General features: G+C 48.2%; 2 protein-coding genes across 2 annotated transcripts; both read left to right on the top strand.

Moving 5' to 3' along the window:
- The first annotated feature begins 1,085 nt into the window (after positions 1 to 1,085).
- LOC123795668 (mast cell protease 4) lies at positions 1,086 to 8,724 on the top strand. Its single transcript, XM_087858991.1, has 6 exons — positions 1,086 to 1,171; positions 5,944 to 5,990; positions 6,757 to 6,904; positions 7,357 to 7,495; positions 7,726 to 7,974; positions 8,410 to 8,724. Exons 1-6 carry the CDS (start codon positions 1,086 to 1,088, stop codon positions 8,551 to 8,553), a joined length of 813 nt encoding a protein of 270 aa, XP_087715117.1. The 3' UTR covers positions 8,554 to 8,724.
- A 12,215-nt stretch (positions 8,725 to 20,939) lies between these two features.
- On the top strand, positions 20,940 to 23,924 carry LOC123795670 (chymase). Its single transcript, XM_045802564.2, has 5 exons — positions 20,940 to 21,026; positions 21,700 to 21,850; positions 22,582 to 22,717; positions 22,943 to 23,197; positions 23,591 to 23,924. Exons 1-5 carry the CDS (start codon positions 20,969 to 20,971, stop codon positions 23,732 to 23,734), a joined length of 744 nt encoding a protein of 247 aa, XP_045658520.1. The 5' UTR covers positions 20,940 to 20,968; the 3' UTR covers positions 23,735 to 23,924.
- The last annotated feature ends 227 nt before the right edge of the window (positions 23,925 to 24,151 follow it).

Here is a 24,151-nt window from a genome sequence, read left to right as displayed (position 1 = left end):
ATCGTCACTGAAAGAACTCATATGTTAGTAAGAGAAAATGAATGGAAGGTTGGGATGAGGGAGATAGTGCCAATCAGGTGTCATGTGGTTATCAAGGGAGTAAGACTGGATAGAGGGGCGCCTGGGTGGCGCAGTCGTTAAGCGTCTGCCTTCGGCTCAGGGCATGATCCCAGCATTCTGGGATCGAGCCCCACATCAGGCTCCTCCACTGGGAGCCTGTTTCTTCCTCTCCCACTCTCCGTGCTTGTGTTCCCTCTCTCGCTGGCTGTCTCTCTCTGTCAAATAAATAAATAAAAATCTTAATTAAAAAAAAAAGACTGGATAGAAAGGCCATGAAATTAGGAAGGAGTTGAGCAACTTGAAGAATCCACAGAAATATGGCCTTCACCGCGTGATCTTTGCATCTAAATGAGAGATACTTGCCCTAGGAAATGTCATCTTTTCTTCTCCTTATGACAATCCTCTTAGAAGCACTAAAAAATCAGTCCTAACCAGGAGATGTTGGTGCTTAGGTCCCTTCACCGTGGCAGTATCAATATACCAGCCAAATGTTCAAAATTATATCAATCATATATGGCACCTAAGAGGAGGAACAATGTTATTCTTGGATAGTTCTGTAAAGAGATAAGGAAATGCAAGAAGGAGCAAACAAACGGAAGAATGATTGCATGGGAAAACGTCCTGGAAGGTTAAATGAAGGGTCCTGAGTAGCACCCCTTCGGTTAATCGAAGCCACAGAAGGGAGAGCATAAAAGACACCTTGCGGCTATGCCTCTGTCCCTTCTTGCCGCGCTGGCTCAGAGCAGTTGCCCCACCCCATTCTTGGCAGCAACCACAAATCAAACTTCAAGTAGGCACGTGAAAAGGACAGTTGGTACGAACAGGCTTCCTCCAACAGCCCACCAGATAAGAGAAGATCGCCGTTGATAGATTTGATTCTAAGACGCAGGGAGCTATCTCTTGCCAGCCTGGCCAATGCTGCCTGCTGATAGACTGGCAGCACCACAGGGTTTATGAAAGAAGCCGCCCAGATTTAAGGGACTACCCAAACCCTTGGGAAGGGGATGGCTTGAGGACTGCCTAGCATGACTACTGGATCAATTCAGAGGCTATTGAAAGGAGATGAGATGGAGCAGAGAACAGCACAAAGCCAACTGTTCTCAGGTCTGCCGTGAGCCTACAACAGAAATGAGAAAGTAAAACACGAAATTCTCCTGCCATCTCTCACCCTAGAGGGAGTTCTCCCCCTGAGACATTAGACTCCACTCCCCCCCAAACTTTTACCTCCCTGACCACTTTGTTCTCTAACACCTTCAAACACCAGCACAATTTTAAAAAAAAGAACAAAAAAAAAACAAAATTAAGAGTTCTTCAGGCATAAGACAGAGAGCCCAGAAGTCCTATAACTAAAGACTAAGTAGACCAAACAGGTGTCTGAATGGAGATGTGGTAGGAATCATCACCCCTACATCCTTCTATAATTTGGTGCTTGCACTAATACCTGAATGTCTCTATGAGTATAATATTGCTCTTAGTTTGCTATTTTGTAGGTAGAGGCCATTCTGGTGGCTCCACTTGGTCTTCTCTACCATAATAGCCCTCCCTCCATGATTCAGGCAACCATTGTGGAGATTCTGCCACTTTTTAATATATCCATTCTACCTGTGCATTCTGGAGCTTGCGAAATAGTCAAAGGTTGATTTGGGAACCACTGAGTCCACTATGAGATGGAAACATGCCAAAACTTTGTTGATCAGTCCATAAGCCCCTCCTCTGACTGGTGATTCACATGGCGATTTGGGGTCTTTGGGAATTCATATCAGTTTAGAGCCAGGGCCCAGTAATAAAAAACAAAAAGGGCATGATTATGTTTCAGATTTTTTTTTTCTCTAATTCATGGTCACACTGGCAAATGGCCATAGGTAGCTTTGAAGAAGGCAAAGAGGAAGATGTACAACACAGTTTTTGGCTATGCAGCAAGGACCTTCCTCAAAGGCAGTTCACCCTTTTCATTCAAGGAGCTCTGGGTCAGTGAGCTGGCTCAAGTCTCATCAACCAGTCGATGTGCCTTGTGATATTTAAGACCTCTGTTCACCAGATCCAGAATGCTTCTACTTATACAAATCAACTAAGACCTTAGAAGTCTGCCTATCTATTTCAGTTCAGGGACACCATGGTCAACTAGTCAAAGTCATGGACTTCTGTCTTGACGTCTGCCTCAACTCTGATACCCATTAGAGTAACCAAGCCCACTGTACCTCTGGTAGCCTGGCTTCTCCCACCCAGAGATCCCATCACCACGGAACTCAGGGATCCAGATCCAGTAGCAGGAGTTCTTATGATCACTCCACGCCTGTAGCGAACAGCCACCACAGCACTCTCCAAAAATGCCAGTGCTCCCCCACCCTAATGTATTTTTCACAGCTTTGGTGGAAAGAATGTTCTCTGTGCTCTCCTTAGACACACTTCGGGGGGGTGAGTAAACCAGTCTCACAATAATAAATCTTCTCTACCTTCTGATTTCCCCAAAGCTTAGAATACCTTTCTCTAATATCAAAGAAGTCTGGCATCTCAGCTTCACTGAGTATAGGCCACCTTTGGATCCATTTTTCAATCCAACCAACTAGTCAAATAGTTAGAGCCACGTCGACATGCTTGATCTAATATGCTGACATTGGTATCTGTATTTAGTGCATCCCATCAACAAAGTCAGCTTGGCCCAACACCTACACCAATGCCTTTAAGACCCACTCCACTCATGGTTCTCTTGAGGTCAATTAGCAAAAATCGTGTTTTGGTGCGTATTGCAATTCCTTATGGATCTCATGTCTGGGATATACTGGGAGTTGAGAATTGAATCTGGTTATAGCTCCAGAAGCAGTAAAGGTGGTAGGAGGGGGCAGCCAGGAGTCTGCTGCAAAGTAACTACCTCAGGGAATCTCATTACAGATTCTTCAAGCGACGGAAGACTAGCCTCCTCAGACTGCAAAAGATAGGCTGCTGTTACGGACGAAGGAGGGTTGGAGGAATTTAGGGGTTCGAGATCCCAGCTTCATCAGAATATGCACACATATACTCCCACTCCAATTTTCAGAGTCTCAATTAATGCTTTAACTTCATCTAAGAGACCCTGCCAGTTTGGTGATTCAAGACAGGATCAAACCACCCACAGGATAAGACATTGGTTTGATTTTTAGAAATCTTAGACAGGAGGTTACGTGAGACAAGAGTTTCTTTTAAAAAAAAAAAAGAGTTTCTTTTATGGTAGAGAAGATTTCTGGACCCTTACTTAGATCATAAGCTTGGAATTGAAAGTCTAGAGCTCATCATTTATTTTTCCTTAATTCTTTTTTTTTTAAGATTTTATTTATTTATTCGACAGAGACAGAGACAGCCAACGAGAGAGGGAACACAAGCAGGGGGAGTGGGAGAGGAAGAAGCAGGCTCGTAGCGGAAGAGCCTGATGTGGGGCTCGATCCCAGAACACTGAGATCACGCCCTGAGCTGAAGGCAGACGCTTAACCGCTGTGCCACGCAGGCGCCCCTATTTTTCCTAAATTCTTTAGTCCACTTAGAAGCAACCAATCAAGCCCCTGATACTCCTTATATCCACTGATATGTTCTATGTCACCAACTATTTAGTCACCCAGAGTCTGCTTTTGATTACAGATATCTACAGACAGTAATTTAATACATTTGCTCCGTATGCCATAATGCTTACTAACAACTTACAACTAATATCCTTTACCACTTACAACAGGGTAAGCAATGCCTTTAAATATATTCAGATTAGAGAACTTGCAGTAGAGAACCCAAGCCAAGGTACAGAACCTGAGTGAAGGTTCTTCTGAGCTCACTTCCAGTGCCAGTATCTCTATTATTTAGCGTTCAATTGGGGAAAGCAGAACCACTGTGAGTTATGTAAAATAAGGGACTTCTTATAAGGATTGCATCTTATAAAATTGTGGGAACTGGTAGAGAAATCCTCTCTAGATCCTTCTTCTTATTGTTGTTGTTCTGTTTTTACAGTCTAGGAAAGCAGGGTGATATACGGAAAGATTATGTGATTGAAGTCAAACAGGTATGTGTTTGACACCTAGTTCTGATATTTATTGGCTTTGAAATCTTGCCAAGTGACTCCAATTCTATGAGCCTCAGGTTCCTCATCTGTAAAATGAAAACAATAATAGCTCCCAGGGTTGATGTGAGAGCAAATGAGATACTTGCAATATATCATATTTCATTGATTCCAAGATGCACAACATTTTACCTTTTAACCCCTTTGCAACAGGAATGAATCTTCTAATCAGTGGCATGTCGTTGTTTAATGAAGAACAACTTTTTCTTGGGTGCCTGGGTGGCTCGGTTGGTTAAGCATCTGCCTTTGGCTCAGGTCATGATCTCAGGGTCCTGGGATCAGCCCGGATCAGGCTCCCTGCCCAGTGGGGAGACTGCTTCTCCCTCTCCCTCTGCCCCTCCCCATGCTCATGTGCTCACTCGCTCTCAAATAAATGAAAGAAAATCTTTAAAAAAAAAAAAAAGAACTTTTTCCTTTCTCAACGCACGTAAACGAATGAGAGCCCAGAGTCATATCTCAAATAATGACAAGTGCAGATATCATTTCGTTATCAAACTAAGTGTGACTCTCAATGCACAAGTGGAAAACCCCAGCACCCCCTAGAGAACACAGCTGTTCTATATACATTCCATTCCTTTCTCTGTTTATTGGACTAACCCTTCCTCCCACATCCCTTGTTATTCAGATTAGTGGCATGGAAAAAGTACAAGTTTCAGAATCTGACATATGAAATTTTGGAACTTGCTGCTATGTGACACCCTGAGCCTCGCTTGAGCGCTCCATAATTGTGTATAATAATACCCAAAAGGACTATTACAAATGAGATGATGCATGTAAAGTTCTATCAGTGCCAAACGTATCATGGGTAGTCAATAAATTCTCCATTTTTCCTTCTTTCTCTCACTGCCACATTCTGTTCTACTGATTCTTTGGATTGAAGAAAGGGCTGATCTCCTAGATCAGGGGTTGGCCAACTACAGCCCTCAAGCCATACCGGCTCACCACCTGTTTTTTAAATAAAGTTTTATTGGAACACACTCACACCTATTTGTTTATATCTCGTCTATGGCTGCTGTTGTATTACAACAGAGTTGAAGAGTTACCACAGAGACAGTGGTATGACTTGCAAAGCTGAAAACACTCACTATGTGGCTATTTACAAAAAAAGTTTGCTGATCTCTGTTCTAGATTCCTACATCCCCTAAACCAACTCCCCTGGGCTGGTAAGGATATGGAGAAAAAGAAACCCTCATGTACAGTTGGTGGGAATGGAAACCACTGTGGAGAAGAGTAGGGAGTTTCCTCAGAAAATTAAAAATAGAGGGGCGCCTGGGTGGCACAGCGGTTAAGCGTCTGCCTTCGGCTCAGGGCGTGATCCCAGCGTTATGGGATCGAGCCCCACATCAGGCTCCTCTGCTATGAGCCTGCTTCTTCCTCTCCCACTCCCCCTGCTTGTGTTCCCTCTCTCGCTGGCTGTCTCTATCTCTGTCGAATAAATAAATAAAATCTTTTAAAAAATAAATAAATAAATAAATAATAAAATAAAATTTTATCTACCCCCCATCTGTGCTGCTATTCTGCCTCAAGAGAGCTACATTAGACGAGAAAGGTTCATGCCTTATCCTAGTAAACAGGACTCTTGGGCTCTGACCACAGTTTCAACACCAGCAGAGAATACAAGAGGGTTGTAAGAATTTCTGATGAGGAAGATAGCAGGGCCAAAGTGAAAAACAAAAATGTGACTAAGTTGTTTCTGTGGTTTCCAGCCCTCCCCTTTCTTTTACTTCTGGGATTATAAAAGCAGGGGCAAGGGAGGGCAGGGACAGAAGCAGCTCACCATGGACACCATCACTGGGAAAATGCAGACTCTTTCTTTTGTTGGCCTTTCTCTTGCCTCCTGAAGCTGGAGCTGGTGAGTCTAGGGTGTAACTCCCTATGAAAGAAGACCTCAAATGAGGTCACAAGATCCCACTGCAAGTATTCTAGGTGGCAATCTCCAGCTGGAAGAGTCAGACTCTTTCCCTGCAGTTGATGATAGTTTCCCTGGGATGAGAAGTCTTGGGTGGAGAAAGAATCAGAAAACCGGCTTTGAAAGCTCCTCCTAACCTGCTTTCTTCAAAATAGCTACCATTCTCATTCACAATTCTTCTTGGTGCTTGCTGTCATGCAGAGGAGGCCAGGATAAAGACATGAAGAAATGTTTAGGGGCACGTGGGTGGCTCAGTCAGTTAAGTGTCTGTCTGCCTTTGGCTCGGGTCATGACCTCAGGGTCCTGGTATGAGCCCCATGTCCATCTGGCTCCCCACTCAGCGGGGAGTCTGCTTGTCCCTCTCCCTCTGCCCCCTCCCTGCGCATGTACTCTTTTCTCTTTCTCTCTCTCTCTCTCTCTCTCTCTCTCTCTTAAATAAATAAAATCTTTGAAAAGGGGGGGGAGAAACTCTCAAATGACAGCTCAGAATCAAAACTAACCATCAAATTCTGACAATAGGCTGAGGGTTGGTTGATGGGGCGGATTGGCGCCAAGAAAGCAAACAGTAAGGATACATGGAGGGCTGAGCTCCATCAGAAGTAAGATAGAAGCTCTGTGGGCCCTCGGCTTCCACCTCATTTTCCTCACCCAGTGCTCTGTCTGAAGGCAAGCGAGCCTCTGTTTAGGGACCTGGGGTTCTCTGTTTCAGAGGAAATTATCAATGGCGTTGAGTCTAAGCCACATTCCCGCCCCTACATGGCCCATCTGGAAATCCTCACTGACCGGGGTTACGTTGCCAGCTGTGGCGGGTTTCTCGTAAGTCAAGAATTCGTGATGACAGCTGCTCATTGTAAGGGAAGGAAAGAAAACTTTGACTTATTCTCTTTTCATGTGAGGAGCTGTAGGAACCAGAGTTACACGCAGCTTCAAAGTGGCCTGAGGAGAGAGTCTTGAGCCCTGCTCATCTCAAGATGGTCAGTGATGTGTATTGCAAGGAACCAGCCCCTTCTCATTAGCCATCTCCACATCCAGAGGCCACAGCATTATTCAGGGCAGCCAGGTCCCAGCAGGCCAACGGGCCCTCTCGTCCTGCTGCCAGCTGAGTTCTCTCAGTCCCCCATAGCTGCCACGGCCTGGCCCTTCCTGAACTGGCTTCGATCCCGGGGGGGGGGGCACTTCTGCCCCAAGTAAGACCTGAGTTCCTCAGATGGCCCTGCACTGGGGAGGAAGAGAGCCTACTGTCTCCTTGCTCAGAATGGACCATTTCTAGGAGACCAGCACCTTCTCCTGCTTCTCTTTTCCTTCTCAACAGGAAAATTACTGTCACCCTGGGAGCTCATGACATGAAACAAGAAGAATCCACATGGCAGAAGCTAGAAGTCTCAGAACAAATCATTCACCCAAATTACAACTCGTTCACCAAACTCAATGACATCATGTTACTGAAGGTGCCATTAACCTTCCAGCATGTCTCCAAACCCCCTTCTTGAACCTTTCTCCTGACCTGAGCACTTCTCATTCTCTCTTCCAAACCATTTCCTTGAATCCCACCCTCCCACTCCGTGTCATCACCACCCCCCTGGGGAGCAACTCTTGGCCCTGCCCAGGGAGCCCCTACCACAGCACACCCCCCACTTTCCCTGGGATGGGAGGTCCATCTACTCTCCCTCCCTCACAGCTACAAACGAGAGCCAAGCTGACCCACGCCGTGGGGACAATCTCCCTGCCCACCTGGTCTACCTTTATTCCACCTGGGAGAACGTGCAGGGCGGCCGGCTGGGGAAGAACGGGAGTGACGGAGCTGGAGTCAGATACTCTGAGAGAGGTGAAGTTGAGACTCATGGACACCAGGGCCTGCAACCACTATTTCTTTTACGACCATAACTTACAAATCTGTGTGGGCAATCCCAGGAAGACAAGATCGGCCGTACAGCTACACTTCCTCCTCACAATGCAGTCCCTGGGAGATAGCATCCTCCTGGGAGGGGGCGGGGGCGGGAAGTCCCCTAGTACAGGGACTGGTGTCTGAGTCTGTGGGTTCCTAGCAACACGGGAACTGGAATCTTCTCTCTGGGTTCCATCCTCATATACTCAAGCCCTGCCTCTAACCCTCCCTTCTAGTTGGCTGAAGAGGACTCCAGGAGAGAAAGGAAGAAACGGAAGGGACAGGATCTAGAGTGGTGGTTCCATGCCAGAGAGGAATAAGACATGAATCTCCTAACTTAGGACTCCATGAGGAGCCAGGACTCCTGATCTGACTCTGGAGTATCTTGGAGCTGGCAGGGGTGCTGATAGAACCAGGATAAGGTGACAGTAGCGGGAGGACATTCCTTGCTCATGATCTGCTTTCTCGAAACCACAGGGGGATTCTGGGGGCCCCCTGTTGTGTGCAGGGGTGGCCCAAGGTATTGTGTCTTACGGACGTGGAGATGCAAAGCCTCCAGCTGTCTTCACTCGAATCTCCCCATACGTGCCCTGGATTAATAAAATCTTGAAGAACATATAGTCACGGAAGTCTGGCCAGTCTGTGTGAGAGTCCCAAAGCCAGAGGCCTCCCTAGGCCGACCCGGCTTCCACAGAGCCTGGCCCCAGCCTCAGCTCCAGGGAGGCTCTCAGAGGCGCACAAAGCCCCTGCCGATTGTATCCCCGGCAAAGTTCAATAAACATGGTGCCTTCAGCATGTGCGTGTGAGACTCCTCTTGCCCACGGAGCTGGTCTGCTCTGATGGAGGAGTCCAGATACTCCTCTCTGGCTTGAATGAAGAATTGTTCTGGGCTCCTTTCTTGCCGGATTAATAATCTTGCCTCCTAATTACCCTGTACATTGTGTGGTGTTACAGATTACGGAAGAATCTGCACGTAGGATTTAACATTCGGAGTAATGTTGCACTAACTTACCTTCTTCCCCCTCTGCTTCGTCCTCCTCCTCTCAATTCTCCTCTTTCCCCGAAACCCGTGTCTCAGCCCCTGCGGTTCAGGGCTTAGATGCACCATAGCAAACTCCCCATGACTGTTTCTAGAAATGGCCCCAGGCAGGCCTGGCCTGTTGTTATCTTGTGTCCTTACACCCACTTCTACCTTCTCATTACCGTCCCCCCTCAATACTGGCTCTGCGGCCAGGGGAGCCTGTGCCGAGGGGGAGAGCAGGAAAGTTCCCAAGCACCAGAGCTCAGGAGGGAGGGGGGAAGGGATGACCCCTAGGAGGACTCAGGATGAGTCTGTTTGGCACAGCGGTCAGCACAGAGCCGTACGTGGGACAGGGCCATTCTAGCTGAGGGGAGAGCCCCAAGAATATCAGTGTCAGCCTAGTCTGTGAGTTCAACAGAGCCACCCAGATTCAACTGTCATTTTCCTCCAGAAATGACACAGAGTCGCAGGTCTTCCAGAAGAAGAATATCTGAATTAGGCCAAGTTCTCCAAAGTTGCCTCGTCCAAGTGACCTACGACCCTGAACCCTATGCCCACCAGCATCTGTGCGGGGCGAGTACACCACAGCCACGCCTGCCCCACACGGGGAAACAGGGCATGAACTCCAACTCGCTCTCAGGAGCCTGCAATTCAAGGGCCATAAAAAAGAATGAGATCTTGCCACCTGCGACAACACGGATGGACCTAGAATGTATTATGCTAAGTGTGATAAGTCAGACGGAGAAAGACAAATCAAATATGATTTCACTTATATGTGGAATCTTAAAAACAAAATGAACAGACAAAAAAAAGCAGACACAGACCCATAAATACAGAAACCAAACTGACAGTTGCCAGAGGGGAGTTTCGCGGGGGGATGGGCAAAATGGGTGAAGGGGAGAAGAGATCCAGGCTCCCAGTCACAGAATGAATAAGTCATGAGATTGAAAGGCACGGCACAGGGAATCAGGGTATTGTAGCCGCCTTGCACGGTGACAGATGGCAGCTATACTTGTGAATTTAGCATAATGTATAGACTTGTCAGTTCACTCTGTTGTACATCTGAAATTAATGTAGCATTATGTGTCAACGATACTTCAATTTTTTTTTAAAAATCCATAGGGGCGCCTGGGTGGCACAGCGGTTAAGCATCTGCCTTCGGCTCAGGGCATGATCCCGGCGTTCCGGGATCGAGTCCCACATCAGGCTCCTCCATTATGAGCCTGCTTCTTCCTCTCCCACTCCCCCTGCTTGTGTTCCCTCTCTCGCTGGCTGTCTCTATCTCTGTCAAATAAATAAATAAAATCTTTAAAAAAAAAAATCCATAAATACAAAAAAAAAAAAAGGAAAGCTAGATGGAGCCCTTCAGGCTGACATGAAAGAACAATAGACAGAAACTTGAAGACGTATGATGAAATAAAAAGGACTGGTGAAAAGCACTCAAAATACATAAATATAAACACAATAGCAAATAGTACAGTTTTATGATTTAAAAGAAAAATTCATTAAAAATAATAATAGACCTATGTTAATGGTCACATAATGTATAAAATATAATTTGTGATATATATGTGGTATGAATAAAACATGACTGTGAAAATATTTTAATTACCTTTTATAAAAGAAAAAAGCAGGGGTGCCTGAGTGGTTTGGTCGATTAAGTGGCCGACTCTTGGTTTCAGCTCAGGTCATGGTCTCAGGGTCTTGAGATCAAGCCTCACCTCAGGCTCCTAGAGGAGTCTGCTTGCGATTCTCTCTCTCCCTCTCCCTCTGCCCCTCCCGCAGCACTCTCTCTCTCAAATAAATAAATAAAATCTTCACAAAAAAAAAGAGAGAGAGAGAAAACCTGGAAAGATCTCAAAAAATAAAAGAACTTACGCTGGAAATAGTAATTAAAAGATGTGGTTTTTTAGGGCACCTGGATGGCTCAGTCAGTTAAGCGTCTGACTCTTGATTTCGGCTCAGGTCATGATCTCAAGGTCATGAGATCGAGCCCCCGCCTCCCCCCCCCCCAGCTCTAGTGGCCCTTGTTTGGCTTCGCGCTCAGCACAGAGTCTGAGATTCTCTCTCCCTCCGCCGCTCCCCACTGCTGGCATGCACTCTGTCTTTCTCTCTCTCTAAATGAAAAAATAAAATCTTTAAAAAAAAAAGGTGTATTTTCTTCTTTTAGCCCCAAATCTCCTTTTAGATTTATATAATTAAATAATAGTTTTAAAATATGAAAGACAAGGAACAGGGACATTATGCATAATGTTTGCTCAGGAGACCAGACCACTCCCGAATTGCTGCTAAAGCCCCACCAGCTCCGGACCCCTTGGGCAGCATGTTTTCAGGGCAGCTTCCCTTCCCGGGAAGCTGGACAACTGGAGACGTGGAGAGAGTGGTCAGGTTACCCTGCCAGCCTGGCCTCCAAGAAGTACTGTGTCCTGTGGAGACCGCAGGGAGCTGCACTGAGTCTGCAGGCTGAATTGGACCCCAAGGGGTTGACAGGCACGGACTCCAAGCACGGCCACCAGTGCCAACCGAACAAGCATCTTATGGACCCCTGCTATGGAAAGAGCAATTTGTGGCCCAGCCACGCGGAGAAGTTCAGCCCATCATTATCCCTACAGTGTTAGTTGCACAGTAGGGACGGTAGGGCCTAAGAAATGAGCCTGCCTGACGGCACCGAGAGCAATAGGAGAGTCTCAGCACCACAGGGTCAACAGGAGAAACTGTCGGATAAAATGGTTTTGCCCCAACGCATGGGAAGAGGGCCCCCGGACAGCTGAGGGCGGCACACGGGCGTTTGCCGAGGACCCGGCTTCTCCAGAGCCAGGATTGTGGGGGCCCAGGTCACAAAGCCCAACAGGAAAACATTTGCCCCTCTGACCACCACCCCCCCAGTGTGAGGTCTTGCCCTGAGAACCTGGGAATTGTCTCTCCTGCACCCACAGTTCCTCTGGCACCTTCCCCGCTCACGCCGTCGTGCGCTGTGTAAGGGGTTGGCATGGGCCCACACTGAAGCGGTTGTCAGCCTGCAGGGACAGTTCATGGAAGACGAGGTCGTGCAGAAGTCAGGTGAGCCCCTAATCCAATATGGCCCGAGTCCTCCTAGCAGGAAAGACACACACAGGGAGAAGGCTGCGTGAAAGCACAGACTGAATGACGCATCTGCGGGCCAAAGAACACCAAGGATTGCCGGCTGTCACCAAAGCCAGGGAGACGCATGGGCGGGTCGCTCCTCGCAGCCCTCACAAGAAATCCACACCACCCACACCTTCACCTCAGACTTCTAGCCTCCAGAACCGTGAGCAGATACATTTCTATCGTCTTAAGCCACCTAGTTGGGGTTCTTTGTTATAGTAATTCCAGAAAATTCATACAGGAGTTAAGGCAGAGTTTTAGGAATTCAAAATTTTCTCCAAAAAAATCACCATTTACTTTATTTTTAAATTTTTTTATTTACATTCAATTTAATTAACATATAGTGTGTGATTAGTTTCGAGGTAGAATTTAGTGATTCCTCAGTTGCATATAACCCCCAGCGCTCGTTATTTCAAGTGACCTCTTTCATGCCCATCACCCAGGTACCCCATCCCCCCACTCCCCTCCCCACTATTTACTTTAATAAATCCTTTATATTAGGAGTGGGCACTAAATTCATAAAAAGCTTCACCATTCCAACATACCAAGGAAAGAATCTGCAGTGAGTGCGATAAAGAGCTTGTTAAAACCACATTTACAGAGTGCAGCTCCAGCCTGCTTCAGAAAATTCTCTGGTTGTGTCTTTATTTTTTTTTCTTTACGGTAATTAGAATAACAGGTCCAGGGTTTCACTCCCAACTTGTCCTCACCATCTGCTGTTCCCTGCTCCTGAGCCCACCCCATGGGCTGCTCTGTCTTTCAGGCCTTTCCCTGCAAGAGACCTTGCAGGGACCCTGCTGCCACCCTGCAGGAGACCTGCCTCAGAGGGAGGCACGAAAGCCATGTGGATGCAAAATTTAAGGAGACAGTCGCTTAGGGAGGCACTTGAAGGACCCCGAGAGCGAGCATCTCCTCAACAGTATGTCCTATGTGCCTCTCTTGCTGCGTCCTAGTCCCAGCCCCAGCTACCACTTTGAGAGTGGTCATGGCTTGTGGCAGGCCTCTTCTCGGCCTCTACATAGTTCAAATGAATTTTTATTCAAGATCACTGTCATATAAAGGACACTTGTGGGGGGGTTAATTTATTTATTTGAGAGAGAGGGAGAGAGCACGAGCAGGGCGAGGGGCAGAGGGAGAAGTAGACTCCCTGCTGAGTGGGGAGCCCAACACAGGGCTCGATCCCGGGACCCTGGGATCATGACCTGAGCCGAAGTCGGATGCTTAACCGACTGAGCCACCCAGGCGCCCCAAGGACATTTCTATTCTTCAATCCCAAAGTGAGCGAGAGCCAAGGTTACAGATGGAGGATAATTTAGATCCCAAGGACATACGTTTATAAAGAGCTGGCAATGGGTGAGGTTGATAATCATTCTGTGGACTTGTGATTCACCCAGAAGATCCAAAAGAAACCTAAGGTGAACTGTACCCCAGTCCTTGTAGGTCTGCAGTGTCTAGGAGTCGGCACCACATCCACAAAGAGGTCATTCACCCCAAGGCCATCCAAAATTCAAGGGCAAGAACTAACTTCTATCGGGGGCCCCTTGGTACCATTTTACCTGCTTTGCCTCATTTAATTCTCATGACACCATATGCAAAAAAAAAAAAAAAAATATATATATATATATATATATATATATATATATATATCAATCTAAATGTCATACCTTACACAAAAAATAACTCAAAATGGATTCTTAAACTAAATGTAAAACTATGAAACTTCTAGAAAATCTTCATGGTCTGAAGGTAAGCAAAAAATTCTTAGGCAAAAGCACAATCCTTAAAAGAAGGTATCGACATCTTTTGGACTCAACTAAATTTAAATCCTTTGAGCTGCGGAAGGTGTCCGTTATGAGAATGAAAGGACAAGCTACAGACTGAAAGAAAATATTTGGAAATCACAAGGCTGACAAATGACTTGTATCCAGAATGTATAAAGTACTGACAAAACTCACCAGGAGGAAAACAAAAACCCAGTTAAAATATGGGCCAAAGGCATAAGCACACTTCACCCAAGAGGATTTATGGGTGGCAAATAAGCACATGAAAATGTTCAGCTTCATGGGGCGCCTGGGTGGCGCAGTCGTTAAGCATCTGCCTTCAGCTCAGGGCGTGATCCCGGAGTCCTGGGATCGAGCCCCACATCAGGCTCCTCCACTGGGAGCCTGCTTCTCCCTCTCCCACTCCCCCTGCTGCTGTTCCTTCTCTCGCTGTGTCTCTCTCTCTCTCTCTGTCCAATAAATAAATATAATATTTTTTAAATGTTCAACTTCATTAGCCATTAGAAAAATGCAAATTAAAAAACACAATGAAACACTACTACACACCAATTAGAATGGCTAAAATTAAAAATACTAAGGGGCACCTGGGTGGCTCAGTGGGTTAAGTGTCTGCCTTCACCTCTGGTCATGATCCCAGGATCCTGGGATCAAGCCCCGCCCCTTCACGGGTTCCCTGCTCAGCAGGGAGTCAGTTCTCCCTCTCCCCTGACCATCCCCCCGCCCCCGTGCTCGTGCTCCCTCTCTCTCTCTCTAATAGATAGATGATAGATAGATAGATATTTTTTTAAATACTGAAAATACCCAGGGTTTGCACGGATATAGACCAACACGAGCTCTCTTCCGTTGCTGCGGGAGTGCAAAATGGTATGGCCACTTTAGAGAAGAGTTCAGCAGTTTCTTAGCAAACTAAATATACACGTATTATATGACCTAGAATCCTATGCCTGGCTGTGTATCTTACAGATATGAAAACTGAAGTTCACACAAAAACCTGTCCACAAATGTTTCTAGCGACTCTATTCACAATTACAAAACCTGGGACACGACGCAAGCGTCTTGCAGCAGAAGCAGCAGTGAAAATTCTCGGGGGCACCCGGAGGGCCGGCCGTCCCCCACGTGCTGTACACCAGGTGCCGCCGACGTCTCACGTAACTTCCCCTCCCACCTGCCCCGACGGCCTCACTGGCACCTGCCTGTAGCTGGGCAGCATCTGCCACTCAAGGAACGAAAGGAATCACCTTGCAACTAAGAGCATAGGATGTGGAGAGCAAAGGAGACAAATGAGACACCCTCCACAAAGAATGGCGATCCCAGTAGAAGGAGGACACCAGGCCCTCTAGGACTATTGGAAGACAAGCCACTCCGAATCCAGGAGGGACACCCAGACAGCATGGGCCACAGGAAGCAGCACGGAAACCGTGAGGAGGGCTGAGCCTCTGGGCGCTGACTCTCCCATGGGCAGCAGCCACAGATTAAATGTGCATCATGCAGACCCCTGGAATGGAAAGAACAGTTGCTGCCTCTCTGGTCTCCCCCGGAGCCCACCTGGAAAAGATAAGGCCACCAGGGCCACAACGTTAATTCGGAGACGCAGAAGGTGATGGCCAGCCTGACGGATGCTGAGCGCTATGGGGGAGTGGTAGCAGCCCAGGGGCCAGACAAGAAGCGGCCAGGGAAAGGAGCTTGCCCAAACCGTGAGAGGGGGCACCCTAAGACTCTCCCTCCTCAAACACCAGCGGGTAAATGGAAAACAGACATAGCGGAAGAAAATCCAAAGAAAACCACCTTGGGTGGGAGCTGGCTCTTGCTGTGTGAGGCCATGAGACGTATTCCTCCCAACCCAAAACTTGGGGTCATCTCCCAGGACCTCACCATTCATCATACTCTGTCCACTGAAAAAATCGCACTGAGAGCAGTCATTCAAAAAGGAAGTAGTGTGTTAGGATTAGAGGTCAGGGTATAGTAGACTAAATCAGCTTATATCCTTCTAAATTACTTTGCAGATACTGAATGTAAGCTAGTAGCAGTTAAGTTCAGAAAACCTTGGCTGGGGAAGGGGGTGGGGGGAGGGGGTAACTGGTTGATGGGCATCAAGGAGGGCACGTGATGTGATGAGCACTGGGTGTTCTATCCAACTGATGGGTTATTGAACTCTACATCTAATTTAAATTTGAACTTAAATTTTAAAAAATTTGGGGGGCGCCTGGGTGACTCAGTCATTAAGCATCTGCCTTTGGCTCAGGGCGTGATCCCAGGGGGCTGGGATCGAGCCCCACATCGGGCTCCCTGCTCTGCTGGGAGCCTGCTTCTTCTTCTCCCACTCCCCCTGCTTGTGTTCCCTCTCTCGCTGGCTGTCTCTCTCTCTGTCAAATAAATAAATAAAATCTTTTTTAAAAATTTGTTTATTAAAAAAAAAAGAAAACCTTGGTTATTCGGAAACATCACCAACCGAAGGAGGCAAGCACAGCAAGCTCCAGCCTACTGCAGGAAAATGCAGCCCATGCCATAAAGGATGCCCTACTGTGCCTGCTCAGTGGCATTGCTGTGTCAGTCGGATGCCAGGTGGCACAAGCCCGGACCCTCAGCTGTCCCTCTCCATAGTAGTTCTTACAAGAGACTTCAACAGGTGCGAAGTTTACACCCGTTGTATCCCTCCATGGCAACTGGAAGGTTAAACCCATTCTCAGTCACATACTCAATCAAGAAAGATACAGCTAGGGCGCCTGGGTGGCTCAGTCGGTTAAGCGTCTGCCTTCGACTCAGGTCAGGATCCCGGGGTCCTGGGATCGAGCCCCACATTGGGCTCCCTGTTCAGTGGGGAGTCTGCTTCTCCCTCTACCCCTCCCCCCTGCTCATGCACTCTCTCTATCTCAAATAAACAAATTTTTTAAAAAAAGAAAAGAAAAAGAAAGATACAGCTATCACTCAAAGAGCAAGGTTAAGAAACAGCCTGGTTGCTCAAAGTTCGAAGAGTGAAACAAGACTCCGTACAAAGCATAACGTGACTCGAGTCCGCTACGTCTGCTTCCTCAGCAACATGTTTAGGGAGATTTAGAGGAAAAGATAACTAGCCTCCATGAGGACACAGGAACCCCTTACCCATCAAATGTTTACATGGCAGCACAAGAGATAACACAAGGGGACAAAATCAGTACTTCTTAAGGACCAACCATGCGGCGTTTTTCATTTAACACCATATTGAATTCTCCAAAAGCCCTGTTTCACCTCATTCTTCCTATTTTACGGAGGTAGTAACTAAGACTGAGAACTTAAGGGACTTTCCTAAAGTGGGACAGATCGTCAAGTGGCAGAAGCGGGGTTCAAGCCTTCCCATCGGACTGCAAAGCAGGCCGCGTGCCTTTAATGTCAACATGAACAATGGCGCAGATGATAAATGTTTCAGGAACTCAGAGAAGGGATGATCCCTCGGCCTTATCGTGGCCAAGGAACACTGCCATCATTAAACGCCAGTGCTTTTATATCAGGCCCAACCCTTTCCTTCCCAGTAACTGTGACTCTTAAACGAGACTGTCCAACCTCTGCTTTATTATCTTCAGCAATGGGGGAATGACTTGAGTTCCCTCCCCGCACATTCATGTTGTAACAACAGATTATTAGTAAATTCTTCCTTCTACAGACTCAATATCTTCCTCAGATGCTGTGGAATCAGATATGGAGGCCACGTAGCCAGAAACAACGTTGAAATACACCACCGGATTGTTCAACCAAGACCTCACAGCCCATGGGCTTGGCCCAGATGCTGTAGCCAACCCCAGACACCGGAACCATATCTAATTTTTCTTGCAAAACCAGACCGCTCGGCCACTCACCCTCACTAGAAAAAGTAATTCCACATGGTGCCTGCTCCCTCAGGTTACAATTCTAAATCAAATTGTACACCAACCCATCCGACTGGCAGAGTCTCGGACAAAAGATTGGGGCCTAAGTGCAAGAGAATCTGAGAAAGAAAGTTCACAGATTCCACCTTAGGAAAGCGAGAATCATGGTTAGGAATTCCCCTAATAATAGGAAGGGTGTTCAGAAGACACTAAGGGTCCACCACATACGTGGCAAATGTCCACTACGGTCCATCACTTGGCTGACCAACGTGAACACACACTCCTTCTCCATACGTAACTTTCCTAAAACAGAATGCCCTCGCAGAACGTAATCCTATCTCTTGTGCAAAGGAAAATGAGGCTCGACTCCCCCCAGCACTGAAATAAGCCCGTCTCAGCACTTACTGCTTCCAGCTCCAAGTACAGGATCTCCAGGTGACACCCATTCCACCTCTAATTTAGTCAGACCCCCAAACTGATAGTCTATAAACCGTGGACTAAGCCGAAGGTTCATCACCAACAGCATCCTACCTATAAAAGAGCAGAAGGAAGGCAGAGGACAGAGAAAAAGGAAATTGGTTCAAATCTGCAGATACACACATAACAGAGCAAGGAAGAAAATATGGACAGAGTGCCCTCGTTAGTTCTGAAATTGGCTCCTGACCAGAGCGGTACCTATTTCTTTCTCTCGCCCTCTGCCAGTACAGGTGAAACAAAATTGAATATTGGTGAGCCTGAGTCTTCGAGACGCTGTGGAACTATCCCCAGACTACCCACCTCTCAACTTCTCACGCGTGAGTGAAAGCTAGAAACGCTTCATTTACTCCTCTGATTTGGGGTACAACTGGGGCGGGCCCACAGGACAGGACTTCTCCAGGTCCAGATTCACCTCTGTTCTGCTGATGGTGGAATGCCCAGAGTAAGGTTGCCATCTTTATTTTTTTTTTAAGATTTTATTTATTTATTTGACAGAGATAGAGACAGCCAGCGACAGAGGGAACACAAGCAGGGGGAGTGGGAGAGGAAGAAGCAGGCTCATAGCGGAGGAGCCTGATGCGGGGCTCGATCCCAGAACGCCGGGATCACACCCTGAGCCGAAGGCAGACGCTTAACCCCTGTGCCACCCAGGCGCCCCTGGTTGCTATCTTTAGCAAGTAAAACGGAGGACTCCCAAACAAATTTGAATTTCGGATAGACAATTTCTTTTACTATGTCTCATTTAATATTGAGGCATACTTATACTAAAAAAATGATTTGTTGTTCATCTGAAATACAAATTTAACTGGGCATTCTGTATTGTTTTAATATTTATTTATTTGAGAGAGAGAGAGAGCGTGAGCAGGGGGAAGGGCAGAGGGAGAGGGAGAATCCTCAAGCAGACTCCCCGCTGAGTGCAGAGCCTGATGAGGGCTCAATCCCAGGGCACCCCCCCCCCAGGGCATGACCTGAGCTGAAAGACTCTACCCCGTACCGACTGAGCCACCCAGACACCCCTGGGCATTCTGTATTTTGTCTGTCAGATAAAGAAAGTGAAAAAATTAGTACAGGGACTCATCAGACTCTACAAATATGTGTAAATGTAGTTATTCTAGAGAGGGTCAGAGCTGAGGACAACGGAGGACCTCACAATACTTACTAAGGAACAGATCACCCCAGTCACGAGCCCAAGCTGAGACCAACAGCATGGTAGAATGATTTGGGGAAGGTATTCTTTTCCCTGTGCTTCCCCATCTCCGAATTAAATGGCTCCTAAATCTCCAAGGGCGGGGGGGGGGGGGTGCCTGGGTGGCTCAGTCGGTTAAGTGTCCGCCTTCGGCTCAGGTCATGATCCCAGGGTCCTGGGAGGGAGCCCCACGTTGGGTTCCCTTAGCTCATCAGGGGGCCTGCTTCTCCCTCTTCATCTGCAGCTCCCCCTGATTGTGCTCGCTCTCTCTCTCTGTGTCAAATAAGTAGAATCTTTAAATAAACAAACAAACAAATAAATAAATAAATCTCCAAGAGAAATGACACACCACCTGTTACCCAACTCTTCCCTGGACTCCCTGCTCCTCCAAATCCGGGAAGAACAACACATACGTGCTTGAAACCCAGTTATGATGGTAATGAGTCCTATGATCATATTCGTGTTAACGTGTCTGAGCCTCGATCCCACATTTGTAAAGTGACAGTAATGGTACTTCCTGAGTTGTTGTGGAATAAAAGAGTAAAACCTCAGATACTGACATCCGTGTACCTTCTATTTCTGCAAAATAAGTTTGAATTACAATGTGAGAGTAGGAAACCCCAGGCTCCCGGAGCAAACTGCTCTTCTCCATCTACGGCCCCGTGAGTGGGGCTCTGTTTCTCTGTTTCTCTGTGGTGGTAGAGCAGAGAAGGCCCTTGCTTCGGAATCAGGAAAATCTATTTCTGATCCATAAGCCTCAAAAGCCAGTCCATAAAACTGAGCTAAGAAGACCTACTTCACAGGGTCATTATGCAAATACATCTAAGAGTTGGGACAATGAAGGACGCGTAGGCTCTCAAAAAATGTGGGTTCCAATCCCATTTGTTGTTGTGATAATATGTGTGAAGTCCTACGGTAGGGTCTGTTCCCTTCCCACATCTACTCTCCATGGATCTTCTGCCAATGAACACTTGGTTCGGAGGAAGCGAGAGACCCAGATCAATGGTTTTCAGGTTGCAGGTAATCATCCTCTAAGTGGGGTGCTGTTCATATTTGAATTTGGAGTGGACCGGGATGGAATGGAACGGAAAGCACTGCACGTGTCAAGGGTAAATACTGTTTCCTGAAATTCCTGATTCATCTGGATGTGTGTGTATTTGTGCTCGTGTACTCACGCACACGTGTACGTGCATTGGGTCCTTCTGCAAAATGCGTTTCCTATCGCGGGCCATGAAAGTGCACATGTTTCTGGATGTTCCACGTAAGGACTCTCCCACCCATGTTTCTGAAGAGCCTTTAACAAACTGCCCTACCTGGGGAAGACATGATCCCTGCACCCCCGCTCCCCAGATAAGGCACCGTGGTTGAAGTCTCATTCTGGAAGCCAGAACTTGGAGGTCAGGCCTCTGCTTCACCTCCAGCAAAACAGAGGGTAACTTGGAGGGAACTTCTGATCTGAAAGACTGCAAGCCTAGGATGGGAGAAGAAACCATGCCCACGCAGTTCCTGTGGTTACCAGCCCAGCCCTGCGGTCACTGCTGGGGTTATAAAACCCAAGACCGGAAAATAGAAGCAGCATCTGCCCCGGGGCAGGGTCTCTGAGAAGATGCATCGTCCTCCTCTCACCCTGCTGCTCCTTCTCCTATGCCGCCGAGCTGAAGCTGGTGAGTGTCGGGGTCCTTCCCTCTGGAAGCGGCAGGATCAGCCCCCAAAACAAAGTTTAGTCTGAATAGAGCTGACTCTTAAGCAAGGTCGCAGGAGCTCTCTGCAGGACTGCAGACTGAAGTTCCAGCTGCAATGTGCCCACCCAATCTCTGCAGCCTATGGTAGTTCCCAGGGACAAGGGACCCCACTGACCAGGGAAAGCCTACCGCATGTGGGAGGAAGAGGGGCATCTTCTCATGCTACAATGGGAGATACTGTGTAGAAGGTCCTACGTTCTCTTCATCCTCTGAGCTTTGGGGCTACATTTTACCTTGTAATGTGGCCATTCTGTGACGCTGCTCACGACCTCTGGAGAAGGTCAAGCCAGGAACCTGGAGAGCCTGTCCTGCACGGTGACAGAGGGGCATTAAGGCACAGGCAGTATGGGAGTGGGGGGGAAACAGAGGTGACAAATGCCTGAACGGCATCTGCGGCCGGATTGGCTGTTACACCTGGAAGAAGGAATGAGAATTCATACGGGAGGCTGTGGCTGGGAAGACCAGATACCAGAGCCTCCTGAGGGGGACGATGGGCAGAGTACAAGGTGAGGATGAGAGTCAAGAGAAGCCCTTCCCAACTTCAGCCCAGCCTATGCATTCTCTGTGTTCAGGCCCTGGGGGCTCTCTGTTCCAGGGGAGATCATCGGGGGCACAGAGTGCAAGCCACACTCCCGCCCTTACATGGCCCACCTGGAGATCCTCACTCCCCAGAATCACCTGGTATCTTGTGGTGGTTTCCTGATAAGACGGAACTTCGTGCTGACAGCTGCCCACTGTGCAGGAAGGTGACACAACAGAGTCCTGTTTAACTCCCGAGGGAGATAAACAGCCAGGGTAGCAGTCAGGGACTCATGCTTGGGCAGCCAGAGGAGGGGTCCCCGGACTGGGAGAGGCAAGACTTGAATTTAAGGAAATTGGTCCCATAATTGATGAATGCCCTGATCTTCAATCACTGTGAGCTCGGCAGCCCTACAAAGGAAAAAGGAGGCCCTATCCAAGTGTCCTTCCTCTGAAAGTAGCTCCCCTCTCCCCGACCCCAATATATGAGATATGTGACTTTCAGGGACCCACCCAGTTTTCCAGGCCACTTCCTCTCTGTCCTTTCCAAGAACACTGGCCTTTAGTTCTCAGGGACTTGACCCATCCTTTCCAGCAGAGGCAGAGAACAGGGTCTACCAGGGACTCCACCACCTCCCCCCTTCCTTTGGTATCTCTGGCTCCAGAGGGCTGGCCCTCATCTAGGGCTCCCCGAATTAGCAAGTGCTAACCCTGCCCCCTGGATCCTCCATGACCGGCTCAGTCCCCAGCAATTCCCAAGGGTCCTGGAAATTGTCCCCGTTCCCTGAGTGAAACTTGAGCTCCCCAAATGCCACAAGTGGCCCAAGAAAAGGGAGGTGGGTAGAGTCCAGTAACCCCTGTGATAGACTCCAGTTCCCTTTCCTCAGAGTGGACACATCCCAGGAGAAATCGTAGACCATCACTGTTTCTCCTTGTCCTTCCTTCTCCCTCACCACAGGTTCATAACGGTCACCCTCGGAGCCCATAACATACGAAAGAAAGAAGACACATGGCAGAAGCTTGAGGTCATAAAACAATTTCCTCACCCAAAATACGATGACCTTACTACTCGCCATGACATCATGCTACTGAAGGTGATGCTTCTTTTTCCCCCTTCTCCACTTCCTGTTCTCTTAGTTTTCTCCTTCAGGTCCCCATTGCCCTGAAATTTCCCCAACCTGCCTCCGGACTCCAACCCCACCAAGTTACCCCACTGGGTGTAGTTCTAATGTGAAACCGTTTGCGCTGTCCTCCCCTGATTTTCTCCAGCTACCCCGTCACCCTTTTCTAGCCCTGACAGCCCCTCATGCCCTTCACAGTTGAAGGAGAAAGCCAACCTGACCCTGGCCGTGGGGACACTCCCCCTTCCACCCCAGTTCAACTTCGTCCCACCTGGGAGAATGTGCCGGGTGGCTGGCTGGGGAAGAAGACAGGTGCACGGAGAAGGCTCTGACACTCTGCAAGAGGTGAAGCTGAGGCTCATGGATCCCCAGGCCTGTAGACACTACTTAGCTTTTGACCACAACCTCCAGCTGTGTGTTGGCAATCCCAGGAAGAGAAAAACTGCATTTAAGGTGATTCTCCAACGCGGGTTCTTTTCCACAAATCACTGTTTGGGGTCCAGAATGTCTCATGGAAGGAGATGGGGTGGGAAGACTGTCAGCCAGTGACAGGGTTTCAGATCATAGGCCGAAGGAACTGGAATTGGCCCATTGCACATCTATCCCACCCCCCATGCAGTCTCTGACCATCCCCCCCAGGCTGCTGCACAGCTCACGTGGCGTGGCAAGAAGGAAAGGGAAAGGGGGCATCATACCAAGATGTAGAACCCCATGAGAAGCCAGGGCTGCTGGGTCTGACCCAAGGTCTCCCTTGACTCAGAGCTGGGACCCACAGGCAGTAGTGGATGACTTCCCTGCTCACCTTCTGTGCTCTCTCTTTCTCCCCTCTCTCCCTCTGCCCCACAGGGAGATTCAGGGGGCCCTCTTCTGTGTGCTGGGGTGGCCCAGGGCATTGTCTCCTATGGACAGAAGAATGCAAAGCCCCCTGCTGTCTTCACCCGAATCTCCCACTACCGGCTCTGGATCAATGAGGTCCTGAAGGAGAATTAAGCCTGGCTGGATCCTGGGCCAGCCCAAGGGGAAATCTGGAACCAGACCTGATCAGGCTCTCTGTACCACTTACTCCAGTGCTGCCTCTGGTCTCTGCTGAGGCCCCGCCACATCCCTCAGACCTGAGTGGTCTCCTCCAAGTCACAGAGTCCTCAGTAAACCTCAATAAAGACCCAGCTTCCAGACTTGAGCATGTGTCCTCCCTCTGACACTCCCTTCTCCTGGCACAGAGCAACCGGCCCCCAGCCTAGGCAGCCTACAAGCTTTGGAAGGTGTGGGGGTATGGGGGCGGGTGAGTGTGAGAGAGACAGAGACAGAGAGGAAATAATGAAGAAAAATTAGGGAAAGAAAGAAGACAGAGGGAACCCCTGGAGAGGCAGGATCGGTATTTCTGAATTAAACAAGATGTTACACCAG

This window comes from Ursus americanus, chromosome 35 (genome assembly GCF_024610735.1).
Source record: "Ursus americanus isolate L20-20 chromosome 35, mUrsAme1.1.p, whole genome shotgun sequence".
NCBI classification, from domain to species: domain Eukaryota; kingdom Metazoa; phylum Chordata; class Mammalia; order Carnivora; family Ursidae; genus Ursus; species Ursus americanus.
This window is presented reverse-complemented; position numbering and strand designations above follow the sequence as displayed.

What these genes read in the sequence shown, in the direction of transcription:
- LOC123795668 (XM_087858991.1), top strand. Translation starts at nt 1,086, where the DNA reads ATGACTACTGGATCAATTCAGAGGCTATTGAAAGGAGATGAGATGGAG. An exon ending in CAACTGTTCTCAGGTCTGCC is followed by an intron (nt 1,172 to 5,943) that starts GTGAGCCTACAA and finishes GGGAAAATGCAG; the next exon opens with ACTCTTTCTTTTGTTGGCCT. An exon ending in ACAGCTGCTCATTGTAAGGG is followed by an intron (nt 6,905 to 7,356) that starts AAGGAAAGAAAA and finishes TTTCCTTCTCAA; the next exon opens with CAGGAAAATTACTGTCACCC.
- LOC123795670 (XM_045802564.2), top strand. Translation starts at nt 20,969, where the DNA reads ATGCATCGTCCTCCTCTCACCCTGCTGCTCCTTCTCCTATGCCGCCGA. An exon ending in ATGACATCATGCTACTGAAG is followed by an intron (nt 22,718 to 22,942) that starts GTGATGCTTCTT and finishes TGCCCTTCACAG; the next exon opens with TTGAAGGAGAAAGCCAACCT. An exon ending in AGAGAAAAACTGCATTTAAG is followed by an intron (nt 23,198 to 23,590) that starts GTGATTCTCCAA and finishes TCTGCCCCACAG; the next exon opens with GGAGATTCAGGGGGCCCTCT.